General features: G+C 37.6%; 2 protein-coding genes across 5 annotated transcripts in view; both read right to left on the bottom strand.

Annotated features, from left to right (window-relative positions):
• Positions 1 to 7,890, bottom strand: part of LOC105255708 (tyrosine-protein phosphatase 3) — a 34,510-nt gene extending 26,620 nt beyond the window's left edge. For 3 of the 4 annotated variants that reach the window (XR_003122456.1, XM_025406366.1, XM_025406365.1), the window contains exon 1: positions 7,194 to 7,750. The gene's annotated coding sequence lies outside the window, so the exon portion shown is untranslated. Of the gene's footprint in view, positions 1 to 7,193 lie in introns of all 4 variants that reach the window. The other variant, XM_025406367.1, reaches the window with a different exon arrangement.
• Positions 7,891 to 8,634: 744 nt separating this feature from the next.
• On the bottom strand, positions 8,635 to 13,257 carry LOC105255705 (ubiquilin-1). Its single transcript, XM_011265151.3, has 7 exons — positions 12,600 to 13,257; positions 12,224 to 12,422; positions 11,786 to 12,074; positions 10,745 to 11,404; positions 10,496 to 10,652; positions 10,006 to 10,138; positions 8,635 to 9,667 (listed from the first exon to the last, which is right to left on the bottom strand). The coding sequence occupies exons 1-7, from the start codon at positions 12,705 to 12,707 to the stop codon at positions 9,591 to 9,593; spliced, it is 1,623 nt and encodes a 540-aa protein (XP_011263453.1). The 5' UTR covers positions 12,708 to 13,257; the 3' UTR covers positions 8,635 to 9,590.
• Positions 13,258 to 13,700: the final 443 nt, after the last annotated feature.

Below are 13,700 nucleotides of genomic sequence, written 5' to 3'. Positions count from 1 at the left end.
CCAAAAGCATTAAATTTAATTCAATATACTACTGCTCAAAAGTATTTGGCCACCCTTAATTTAAGAGAAAACTCGAAAACGAAATTGTGTCTATTGCCTTTCATCGATGTTTATGTGCTAACGGAAAGTCGTTCTCAACAGCTATATTATAAATATCACTTCATGTTTACTAACAGATAGCTACAAAGCCAAATAAGGTATTTATAGCTCTTTTTCTAGAATGAATACTTTTAAGTTTTTACTACAAAGGCGCGTGTTTCATGGATTTTTTTTGTTTATTTGATATTTTATTACAACAAGAGTGGCAAAAAATATCTAAAGAAACTTTAGAAAAATTAATAAGAAGATTGCCGAGACTTTGTGAAGCTGTCATAAAAAATAAAGGACACATGGATGAATCAAAAATTTAAAATTTTTGTATATTTTGATATTATATAGATTAATATAATGAATGATTTTTATTTATTTATAGTCATTTAAACACAACATTTATCTAGGTGGCCAAATACTTTTGAGTGGTAGTGTATATTCTGAATTTTAGTAACTGCAGTATTTTGTCAAGAATATTAAATTAAAACAAAAATTTGGTTTTCTTAATGCACAGAGTTGACGTAAAATAAGTTTGATTTTTCTTTGACACAACTTTACGATATTCTTGAAGAGAAAATATATTCTTCTTTTGAGCACATGATAATGAGATTTTCTATCTTGTGATGAGTATATTTGAAGACTATTATCAAGAATATATTCTTTGTTGAAGAACCCTATTACTTAAAAAAAGAAAATTAAACTGATTAATCGCTTTTCTTGGCAGTAGAATATTTTTCTCTGTGTGGGCGATTGTTCGATATCAGATCGCAAAGCACTATCGCGATGAATCGATGTTAGATCTCGCGTATCGGAGCAGAAGCTCGCGCAGCTGTTTCTATTTTCACGTAACGGACACAATCGGCGTAAATGGGCACCGGAGAGATCATCCGTTGCGGCTAGATTTGCAGCAAGGTCAATGATTTTCCGACCGCGGACCGATGAACTTGCGCCTCGCGTCAGTGTACGTACGCACGTATATACCAGGACCCGGTCGTGGAGTCGGGTCTCGACACGGTGGTAAGAGGGCAAACGCGAGAGACAGAGAGAGGAAGCGAGGAAAGAGACAGACGAAGGGAAAGGGGAAGAAGAGAGATAGAGAAGGCAAGGTCGTTGCCTAGATAACAGTTGCAAGATATACAGTTGACTCGCATGCCTCCCTCGAGGAAGGGGAATAGAGAGAGGATGCGGAATAGAAGAGAAAGGGGCGGTCTAGAAGACGACAAGCAGAGCAGAAAGAAAGAAACAAAGAGAGAGAAAGGGAGAAAAAGAGGTTCCACGAGAGAAGGAGAATATTCGAGTAACAAACGCAACGGGCCTCGTAAAGGTGCGAGGCAACGAGGGCGAGAAAGGGAGGCTTTAGGAGAGAGAGGGCTATGCTATCGGCGTGATATCTCTCCTTTTTTCTTCCGTTGAAACTGCTGCTACGGTTAGGGGAACGATGCGAGAGCGCAGTGATGTAAGAAAGATGTACCTACACACGAAGGGCACCCTCCCCTTTCTTCTTTCTCGTCACGGTTGTGTAGGTCGATCTTCTTCTCACCGCGTTGCCCTCCTCCCTCCCCGCTTTTCTCTTTATCTATCGCATACTCTCGTATATACCTTTTCGCCCCGCGTATTCGATACTCCTCGCTCTCTCCCTCATCCCAGATCGAGGACGGGGTCTCTACGCGTCTGGCCCGCTGAATTTAACGTGGCAGGTGCCTGCTGAATGGACGCAGCTAGGGCCCCATCGGTCCCCTCGCCCCCATCTCCCTTCTTCTCTTCCTGCTTCGTCTCGATGCCAGGCCGTCTCTCTGATGCCTGTTTGACTTTCTCTGTCTTCCCTATCTATGGCCGGCTTCTCCCTGCCTTTTTCACCTCTCTGCCCCGCGATGATGGCCGCGATCGCTCTTGCTTGCTTTATGGCACACAAGAAACGCTCGACGGGCGCTCTCTCAATCATTTACAGAGAGTCGCTCCGCGATGACGAGATCCTCGACTCTTCTCCTCCCGTTTTTCTTCCTCGTTTTTTGCTTCTTCGCGCTGACCGACCGTTTTGCTCTATTCGTCGCTGTTTCACGGAATCGCGTAGAGCGAAGAACCGGGGTTTTGCCGTGTTACCTGACGGCGGATCGCGCTGCTCCCGAGAAAACAGGTGGAGAGACAGGCATGCTAGGGTCTGATAGACTACGCGGCGAATGAATGGCACGTCATTCCTTAACACGAAACGGGAAGCTTTAAAATCGAGGAATTTGAGGATACAACATCGTTAGAAACAGGTAGGCAGGTATCGACAACCTCGGAAGATTGGAAATTATGTAAACGAAAAAAAATCACCAGATATTCTCTTAATCATCATTAACCATTACACGAAAGTAAAAGAAAAATATCATTCTACTGCCAAGAAAAGCGATTACTCAGTTTATTTTTCTTTTTTAATAGTTTTCGTCAACAAAGAATATATTCTTGATAATAATCTTAAAATAAACTCATCACAAGTGTTAGAAAATCTCATTATTATGTACTTAAAAGAAGAATTTATTTTCTCTTCAAGAATATTGTAAAGTTGTATCAAAGAAAAATCAAAGTTACTTTACGTCAACTCTTGTAGTAAGCAAACCAAATTTTTGTTTTAGTTTAATATCTTGACTAAAATACTGCACTTACTAAAATTCAGAATATATTCAATTAAATTTAATGCTTGTGGTAAATTTATAATATATTTACGGAAATACAAACTCATGATATATTTAAAATAAATATTATTTATTTGAATACAGTTTTTACATTTTTCTCTGTATAGGGATTATTTTGTTTTTAATAATAATAATAATTGTTGATGTTTCCTGAACGAAAATTAATCGTCGAGAATAAAGGAATTTTTAAAATTAAATTATGTTTCAATGTGGAAAATAAATAACAAGAATCTCTTTCTTTTAATTATTCTGATGTATATAGAAAGTTAAGATTCTAAACAAGCGCGAATACTTCTTATGATACATTATTATAATCGATTTCTTCAATTTTTAAAATTTTATCAATTTCCTTTTTTAATCAATTTCTTTCCTAAATCACATTTCTAATTATAATATAAACAAATAATTTAATCATGTGCCATTAGCATCGACTAATATTAATAAGCTTGACTCTATCTACATCTTGTTGGAGAAGATCGTGAATCTGTTCCCGAACAATGCGATTGCTTCGAGAGATGAGAAAGTAGGGAGGAGAGCGTGCCGGCCAGGATCGGGCAAAGGTAAGAGAGAATGCAAGGAAGAATTGTGGGAAAGGAGAGAAAATTGCAAAACGACATACCGTGCGACCGCACACGCCGAGAGGATAATTCCACGGTGCGGCTTAAAACCGCGCGCAATTTGGCCTCACGCCATCGTTTAAAGTATGTTACGACGAACAAATATCCCTGTCGTTAAAAAGATGGCAGGGAACACGAAATTTACGCGGCAAATTTTGACAAATGCTAAAGCTAATAGTACACAGAAGAAATCCTACTGAATCAAAAAGTAGAATCGATATAGCATTTAAATCTTGGAAAAAAAGGTGTCGAATTAGATTGCTATCTATTGCAATTTTTTTGATATTACTGACATCAATATGTTTAAATTAGAAAATTTGTATTTGTTTATCGTCACAAGGACAGATGGAACTGCACGAAATCTCGTTTGTAATTGTCGACATTACACGTAATTCTTGTTCCTTTCACGCGTGCACGCGATTTTGCTTGCCGAGTGTGTTAATATGTGATTTACACGAGAAGATGGAATTATCGCCGCCGACATCGTCGATACCGCCAGCTCAAGAAAGAGACGAGTCGTTGCGGTTAACGCATGAATACGCATGCCACACGCTGCCACTTTGCGGCCGCAAATCTCTGACGTTTCACGGAATGAGGGAGAGAACGCGGGTATTAAGGCTGAAACGCGCGCGTCTCGTATTTCCCAGAACGAAGAGTCAAAAAAAATTTGAAAAAAATTTTGAGAGCCCACAAATCGGATCGTGATAGGGAACAAAACTTATACGAGTGCGCCTCCTCGCTAAGTATTGTCGCGACACACTTGACACAAGCTTAGAATAAAATATCATGTTACAGTATGCACTTATAACGAGAAGACTCATCATCTTAAATGCACACGACAAACTGCAAATACTATCCAAGTATTAAAAAAAAATCCCCGAAAAAAAGACATATATTTCAAGAGGATTATCTTTGATGCAACTTGATTTCTGGCTTCGAGAAATAAAATACATTAATTTTTTCGATTAAATATTTTTTTAATCACAAAATTATCTCTTTAATTTTTCAACTTCTTTTAAAAAAAAAAAGCACGAAAGAGACGTGAAAAAAAATTAGGAAAAGCGCGAAGAGGAGAAAAGTATGTATGTCCCAAAGAAAGACGGATACGTATCTATATCAAAGAAGCAGAAGAAGAAATAAGAAGTCTGAAATGCCTTCGGGAACGCATTCCTGCCGCGTTCGTACAATGCACCTGCTGCTGCGAATCTGCGGATCTTTTATCGCGATTAAACGAGCGGACGGCGCGTCATTGTCGGCGATAGCGAATAAACGAGCGTCGACAGCCGAAGGAAATTCAAGGCACGTACAACTCGCTTTTCGCTATTTTCCAACTTTATTCGTTCCCCGTAAACGACAAGCGTAACGAAACCCGTCGGTGTGCTTTGGGCATTCTTAAATAATTCGACCTTGAGCCAGAACTAAGGAGTGCCTTTGCCGCAACCTTCGCATAAACGTCATCAGAAGCTCGATCTACAACCGACAACAGAACGTTTCGACGTTTTTTACTTAAAATCGACGTAATAAAAATTCGCGGAATGTCCGATATACACAGAAAAAAATACGTGTCAAATCAAAACTTATATACTTAAATTAATGCGTTCATTCTTTTTTGTATATACGCAACAATTTATAATCTTTTTAGAAGAGTTTAATAATTTTAAATTTCAACAATATTATAGTCTTATTTTAATAATGTAATTATCACCTCAAGAATATATAATCATTTAATTCTACTTTAAGAAAATTATAATCTTTGATTTAAAACTGTTATTTTCTATCTAACATTGTTTCTTTTTTATTTAAAATTATTTTATTATTAAAATTAAATCATAAGAATATATTTTTCTTGTTGAACTTTATAAAATTGCTTCATTCAAGTAAGCAATTATTCAAGCAATTAATTTTATAATCTCATTTCAAAATTTCCATGTTAAAATTAAATATATTTTCAAAACAAGAATGTCTTTTTTCTGTGTATACGATAAAATAATTTTCGTCTTAAGATTGATTTTTTTTTACGATTAACACGTCGTAATAACCTACGTGGTATTCTGAGACCGGAGTTTCTTTTAGAATAAACAAAGCGTCCATTTGTTTATCTGATAATAATGGTGGAAGGACATCACACATATGGCGAGAGATATACGCCTGTTTATTTAATCGAGATAATAGGTCGCATAAGCAATATTTATTATGGTGGAAATGAAACGTTAGAAACACGAATACTTTTACGATAGTGACGTAATGACCTAATCTTGTCCATGACCTAATTTTTTTTTCTGCAAATTATATCCGGCCAAGAACGCAGTTATCTCGGGTGATTCTGCTCAAAGTTCATAGATCAAGATATCGTAGCACGTACTATGATATAAATTGAGAAACTATGTCTAGTTAAGAATTAAGTTAATTTATTAATTTGGCAATCGAGAGATTAATAAGGGATTTTTATGAAGAATTGAATTAACTTTTAATTTCGATTGTAATAGCAATTGTTTTTCTTGAAATTATAAAAATAACATAAGAGAGAGTTAATCCTACAAAACATTCATTTATAATATACGAGAAAAGTTTTTTTCTCCCATCTTGTTATAGTTATTATTTCATCTATACTAATCGCTATAAAACATTATAAAAAATAAATTATTACTATAATTCTACATGCCAGATTGCAAGAAAAAATATAGATAATCAGATTTTTCGGAACAGCTTGGCGATTTAAAAATTTCTTTAAAAAAATCTTTTTTTTTTTACAATCTTTTAAACTGAATTATTTAAGCATGAAAATCAATCATCGCTGATGTAAAATAACATTTCATTTGGATATAATGTTATCTATAACTTTATATCTGAATAAAATCAAGCTTAATAGTTAGTTGGTAGTGGAAAAAAATAAGGCACTTTTAATATAATTTTTTGCCATAATATGAAATATATGAATCTTTTTCTTTAATATGAAAAGAGATGTAATAGAACATAATTTCCTTAATAGAAAATTTTAATTATTTAATAATGTTCTATAAAGTAATCGTGTGTAATCAGTTAAATTAATATAAATCATTCGCGACACATTTATCAATAATTTTGTAAATAATCAAATCGTGTCAAAACATATATATTGCTCGAAATGGTTTTTCTCGAATTTAAAATTAGACAAATGAAGCAGATTATTATTGAACGTTTCGTCTTAATATAATCGCTATGCTAATCTCATTTGAGTGAATTTGTTAAAGTTAAATTCGTCCGCCGCTAAATTTCCTAAAAATCAATCGACGCTAAGAGAAAAAGAGACAGAGATAGAGAGAAAGAAAGAGAGGGAAACCGGCTTTACTGTCTACATAAAAGTACCCGCGCGTACTAACGGAACATTTTTATCATGCCTCGTACGGACCAGTGATATTTTTGATATAATCTAATAAATGAAGCGTATGACAAATTAAATACAACTAAACAAAAGAGCAAGCCTAAGGAAAATTTCTTTTCGCGTATCTATAATACAGAAATATAGTATAAATCTCACCGAAATTGTATATCGGTTTGGTATGTCGAGTGAAGTTCGCCGTAGGACGGAGAGCGAATGAGCGAGCTAGCAAACGAGAGAGAGAGAGAGAGAGAAAAAGAAAAAAAGAGAGAGGCGTCTCTCCAAAGCTTCGAATCTATCCGCGATAATTTAGAGAAAGAAATTGAAAACGTAGAAAAAATGCTTTTAAACAGATATAAAAAAAGTGAAAAAACGAAACAGCGAAAGAGAAGCTCGCTCCTCGGACTCCGTCCCTGATCGGACGAAGCGAAACCAGGCGGGCAGCTAACTCACCTCGTGCCACATTCCGCTGTGGGTTATATCGCCGACGACGACGAATAGTAGTGCGACGATCAACGGGGGTCTCTCCGCCACGTGAATCCCTTTTCCGTAGAAAGGAGAGATCCGATCGGCGGGGACGAACAGGCGGATGACACTTCTCTCGCGTTTTCCTCCCGCGGCACCTGCACCGTGCGCTTTACACGCTGCACTCGCGCACGTCGCTTTTCAAATTTTCAAACCCACACACACACGAGAACATCCATCCACGCACACGCCAAGTTGCGCGCGCACACGTACGCACGTGTGAGAGGATGCCCGGACCAACCACCAACGAGGGCCAGCCAACGGGGCTGCCCGCATACCGACCGCACACGCGCGCGCGCAGACTCGGCAACGGGTTTCTCACGGGGCGAAATGTCAACCGAAACTCGCTCGCGAGAGCGGCAGATGCTGTCCCGGAGCCGGCGCTCGCGTCACGCTGCACGATTACGCGCAGACTGAACCGTCCGCTCGGCCGACCAATACCGACTGACTTCGGACGGGCCGTTCGGCTCGCGCAGACGCGCAGCCCCACCGCTCGGCGCGCGACGGTGGTGGGGGGGAGGAGCGAACCGCGTATCGAGAGAAACGTGAACCATTGCACGGAAATGTTTCATCGTAAAAAATGATATATCGCATAAAATCAGAGTTGTTTATGTAAAATTGACGCGTGTCGAAACATCGAATTCTGTTGCAAGATGATTATGCTATGCTATGGGATTGTCCGATAGCGTCGTATCTCATCAGTGAATAAGAATCAACCATAACTTTATTCTGTAATATATAATTCGCTTTTACAGCAGAAATGTCTTGTTTTTCAGTGAAGTTATAATGAATACACATAAAAGATAATATAATGCGCAATGGATATTTATCGTAATCGTACATCAATCAAAAATATTAAAATTATATAATTCTTCTCTCCCTCAATAAAGATAATTTACAACATATATCGTCTTTTTTTTCTTTTTATCCTTATATTTTAGGACTAACCGATGATTAAGTTGTCTTCCGAGTTCACACATTTTACATAGTCGTGAATGTACGATCTTTATCGCGCGCATATTCTCTATAAACAATCTATGCCGTATGTTTCTCAATTATCACGCTACAAATTGCTAAATTTGTATTACAAGACATATATATATATAACGCTTAATTATAGTAAGTTTTATGCTACGATAGGATTAAACCAACAAAGAGACAGTGCACACCAGTGTATGTGTGAGTTAAAGAAAGCCGTTGTTTTTACCTCTTGATATATGCACGATACCTATAAAACTTACATGGAAAACGTATTATAGAACGAATCGTCAAACCGTGCTCTTCGAGTATAACGCTCAAACATCGTCAATACTCCAAGTTATGAGTCTTGTTTATATGTACAATATATAAAATAATTAAGAAATCCGTGCAAAAAGCATTATACGTTCATTCCAGTTGATTCCAATATTCGTTCGTTACTTTTTTTTTATTTGGAACGTACAAATAACATATTTTCGCTACAATGATTACAAGTATCAGGATATCTGAAAGCAAAAGGAATACACTCTCGATCGATCGATAGTCGAGAAAGCGAGCTCGTTAAATAGCGGCAATCTATATTTTCCATGCAGGGGTTCATGTTCCTAAGAAATAGTCATAAAGTTATACGTAGTAATGTGAATGCAGTCGTGAACATGATCATATTACAATTCTACTCGTAATCTGTTCTTAGGTACTTTTGTAAAGAAATTTACACGGAAAAAATGACATCAACGAAGCTGCAGCCGATTTTCTCGATTCTAAGATTCTCTATTCTAGACTTTCTTTTATCAGCTGTTTTCGTCTAACTGGAGTTTTTTTGCACCGCTATATTATTACTCATATTTGCCATGTAACCACATTAGAGTGAAAAAGGAAGCAAAAAATAATACACTAGTTTTATTTTGAATGTATTTTTATCTATATATTCAGAAAATTGTGAGATATTCCAGAATAGAGGGATATCTCTTCCAATAATCTTAGAATATAAGAAATCGACTATACCTAGAGCACATCAAAGAGGATACATAGATTAAGAACAAAGATTCAGAAAAGTGAACAACTAATTATGTGAAATGACAATAGTAATGGCCGTACCATCGATATTTTTCTATCCGTCTAAAACACAGACAAATCTGAATCTAAATAAGAAAAACTGCAAATTGAAGTAAGGTGAGTAGCGTGTATTCCATCATGATTGAAAAAAGGGAAAGGAGGAAGAGGAGAGGATATAAGTTTATAATTTTCGACAGCCAGTTACCTTATATATCTCTCACATTTATCGTAAGAGATAAATAAGGACAAAATTAAAGGTAATATTGGAATAACAGTATTGCAGATTGGTGGTTAGCTCATGGATAATTGTCCATTAGAGAGTAGTCTCTCAACGGCAGCATTTATGTCTCCGAATGTGGCAATTAATGCTGAAAAAAATAGAGATATAATTAAATGTAAAATGCATTATAATATGTTATATTAAATTATGAAATGTTATATTAAAACACTATGAAAATTAGTATTTTATATAAACATAATACTTGAAATCTAAAATATTATATTGATAAAAAGAAAATGATAGAATATTTGCCTTTCTGTGCAGATCTTTGCATTAATAAATAAAATGAAAACAAATAAAATAGTAAATATAATTTTAATATAATTCTTATATCAATTATTGCAAATATTTATATACATAAACTTTTTTTTATACAAAATTTATATGCAAATATTTATATATACAAAGACTTGTATTGACTCTAACCTTGTAAATTAGCATCTCTATTAAGAAAACCCATAGCTGTAAGTTGCTCTAGTTGTGCTCTGTAACGTTCTTCTGGAGGAGCTACAGGTTGACCATCAACTTCTACACCTTGGTTTAATGCCATTGCAGAAACCTAATATACATAAATATAACGTCATTTGATAGACAAATATATCTAATGCTATATATAAGGCTATATATAAGGAATATAAAGCTGATTATCATCTAAATAATATAATATATTATACATTTTACATTCTTGTTCTTAAAAACAAAAAATATTAATTTACATTCATTTCATTGAAAGTATTACATTACATGTATCTATTAGTACATTCTTTAATTGAATCAATCATTATTCCCAAAATACTTTTTCTTTTTTAAGCAAAATATTAAATATTAATATTAAATCTAAAAGTTAAATATATGTGACAATTTAATATAACGTTATATAAATTTTATTATATAAATTTTAAATGATTTCTTTTACCATCCGTGCCATAAATTGAGAAAACGCATCCTGATGTTGAGGTTGATCCGCATGTTGATTGGCATCCGGTTGATCCGATGGTTGACTGGTCGGTACACTGGGGTTTGTGCCACTTATGTTCGATGTTGTGGTCGCAGGTGGAACCGTGAGACCCATACTAAAACATGCACACACGCGCACTTACAATAATGCGCCAACAACACATTGATTCATGAAATTAGCGACATTAGTGAAAACGAAGAAATTTACCTTCCCACGAGTTCGGGAGCAACGGTGCGCAGTTGCTCCATACCCTGTTGAATCTGCATGATTGCGGCCAAGGCGTCCGGGTTGGTTACGACGTTTTGTATCTGCGGATTTTGCATCTGTTGTATAAAGGCAGGCATCATGGCGCGCATTTGTTCCTGCATCTGCGGATTGCCGCGGAGAAAAGGATTCGCCGCGATCACTCGATTGGCCATCGCCGGATCGGCCGCCATCGCCTCCAGCATAGATCTCGTGTACGGGGCATTCAGCATGTTTCGCATCAACTGCGGATTCTCCATCATCTGAGCCGTGAGGCTCTGCATCCCTGGTGAGTCTAGCAGACTTCTGCTCTGACTCTGCGGCTGTCCTGTACCACTGTCAGTCTGGCTCTGACCCCATGGATTCGGTAGCGGGTCCCGATTCTCTTGGCCCTGTTGTGGATTCTGCGCGTCCTGATTGGAGGAATTACTGTTTTCCACCAAAGCGGCGAAAGGATTACGACCATTCGTCGCTGCCGCCAGCATCGGCTCCTGTATATCGCGGTACATACGACGTAGCGCGCTATAGCCACCCGGTATGCTTTCTAGATTTGATAGAGCTCGATCGTGTGAGCGCATTAATTCTTGCAGCATCGACGGGTTGCGTGCCAATTCCATCGTTTGCCTAGTAAATAATTTTCATATGCAACATTGTGCAATATTGCATAACACTGAATATTCTAAATTCAAATTTTTAAATATAATTTTTAATTGATTCAGCGATTAACACAAAGATATAAATAAAAAAACAGTGCAAATTGAGCAATGTGCAAAATCGAGGAAAACTTGAACAATTTATAACAATTCAATAATGAAATATAAATGTTGAAAAATTTTTTTATATGAAATAGGTATTTGAATCAAAATAGACTTCATACATGCATATTGTATACATTTGTAAATCAAATGATTAAATAGATAAAATAGAAATGCATGTGACTCTTTTCACTATTGTATTCAAATTAATTCTTTGGACTTCAATTTTTCATAGTTACGTATTGCTTACCGTAAAAGTTCAGGGTTGTTCAACATATGGCTGATTTCCGGATTACGTTGCATAAGTTCTTGCATTTGAGGATTAGCAGTAACCAGATTGCGCATATTCTCTGGATCATTCATCAGACTCTGAACCAACGGATTATCGAGCACTTGACGCATTGTTTCAGGATTTGACAATAATTCTCGTTGCATGCGTTGCTGTAAATCGATGAAATTAGCCGATCCCATGCCGAGGGACTCTAGTCCCATCAATCCACCTAAGCTTCCCAAACCAAATGGACTGTAGTTGACATCGGCTACAGCAAAAATATACAAATATCTCTAATATTATCGCAAACGTTCCTTCATATGACATAATATAAAATTATATATATTTACATACATGAAATATGATTAAATATTCTCAATAGATAATCCTACAATTAATCTTCCACCAAATTACTACCTTGTGGCCGCGGAGTCGAATTTGATTCCTGATTCTGCGTGGAGGAAGTGCGCGGCGCCTTGATCACCAAGTGTACCGCCAGGCCGTCCTTGATGTTGTGCGTGCTGAGGGTCTCGTGGTCCTTCATGATCTTGCCGGCGAAGATTAGGCACAACTGATCGGCCTGAGCATTGAACTTCTTCGAGACCGCCTCTTTGAACTGCCGGGGCGTGTCGAGGGAAAAGAAAAAAAAAACAACAAATAGATTAGAGACGATGTATCAAACTAACCCAATCCATTTGACAGCTGATGATGTTTAGCGAGGCGCCACGAGGGCGGCGATACGCCGTCGAATGGCATCGGGAAGAACGACGTTCGTCATCGTCGTCGCACTTACGTCCTTTATCGTCGCATTCTCCTCTATCTCCACGGTCTGCTTCTCCTTCGGTGTTTTCACGTTGATGGTGATCTTCTTTGGACCACCCTCCTGCTGGCCTTCTGCCATCTTGGATCGGTAGATGACTCGTTACTTTCGACGCTCGCGCGATCCTCGGTACGTTGCTCGCTCGCTCGCTCCTTCTCTCTTTCTCTTTCTCTCTCTCTCTCTCTCTCTTTGTCTCTTTCCGTTCTCCTTCTCTCGGTCTCTCTCACTCGGACTCACAACCACGAAATTGCGCACCGTGTAAATATATCTCGGCTACGGACACCCACAGCCCGACGACGATGACACTCCCTCGCGCTCGTCGTACGATCCGAACGTCCGGTGCGCCCGACGCAGCGACGAGGAACTACGTTGAATTTTTTCACCTGCGAGACTCTGTACCCGCGGAACTAGAGGGGCTGTACGGCCGGACTGACATGCACCAATATGTAACGCGTCATTCCGCGCTCGGCCATAACGATAAACACCCGGCTGACAGTGACGCGAGTCGCGCGAGAGAACCGCGATCCCCCGTCTTCGTGCGAGACCAAATTCCGATCGCACGATCGCACCTCCGTGGATCCACGTAAACCGACGACGGATAACACAAGAACCGCTAGGTTATGTCACGCTGCCACTACCGCAACGCAAAAGCACTGGCCGCGCCTGCGCGTATCGACGCCCTCGAGATGATACGCGTCAAACTGACGTTGTGTGTGTACGCCGGATACGTGGTGTACCCTCACTAGTTATACACACAATTGACACGTGACTCATGCCGTGCTACAAATATTTATGTACTTTAAAAAGCGTCTCGAAGCTTCTAGATTCATCCTATCATGTTTCTGATATCATTATCTAACGTAAAAATTATATTTAAAAAATGAAGTAGTTTTTTTAAGAGCGATTTCATAATTTAATCGTGGAATTTTTGATAAATTTGAAATCCTTTTCTTTTTGACAAATAAATGCATAAATGTATATATTTGTTTATTTACTTATTTTTATATGCAATATTATAGGACGATTCCAAAATATATATATAAACATTTTCCTTCTTTATTATCTTTTTATAAT

This window comes from Camponotus floridanus, unplaced genomic scaffold (assembly GCF_003227725.1).
Source record: "Camponotus floridanus strain SB8 unplaced genomic scaffold, Cflo_v7.5 scaffold140, whole genome shotgun sequence".
In the NCBI taxonomy this organism is placed as follows: Eukaryota; Metazoa; Arthropoda; class Insecta; order Hymenoptera; family Formicidae; genus Camponotus; species Camponotus floridanus.
Note: the sequence above shows the minus strand (reverse complement) of the source record. Positions and strands in the feature narration are given on the sequence as shown.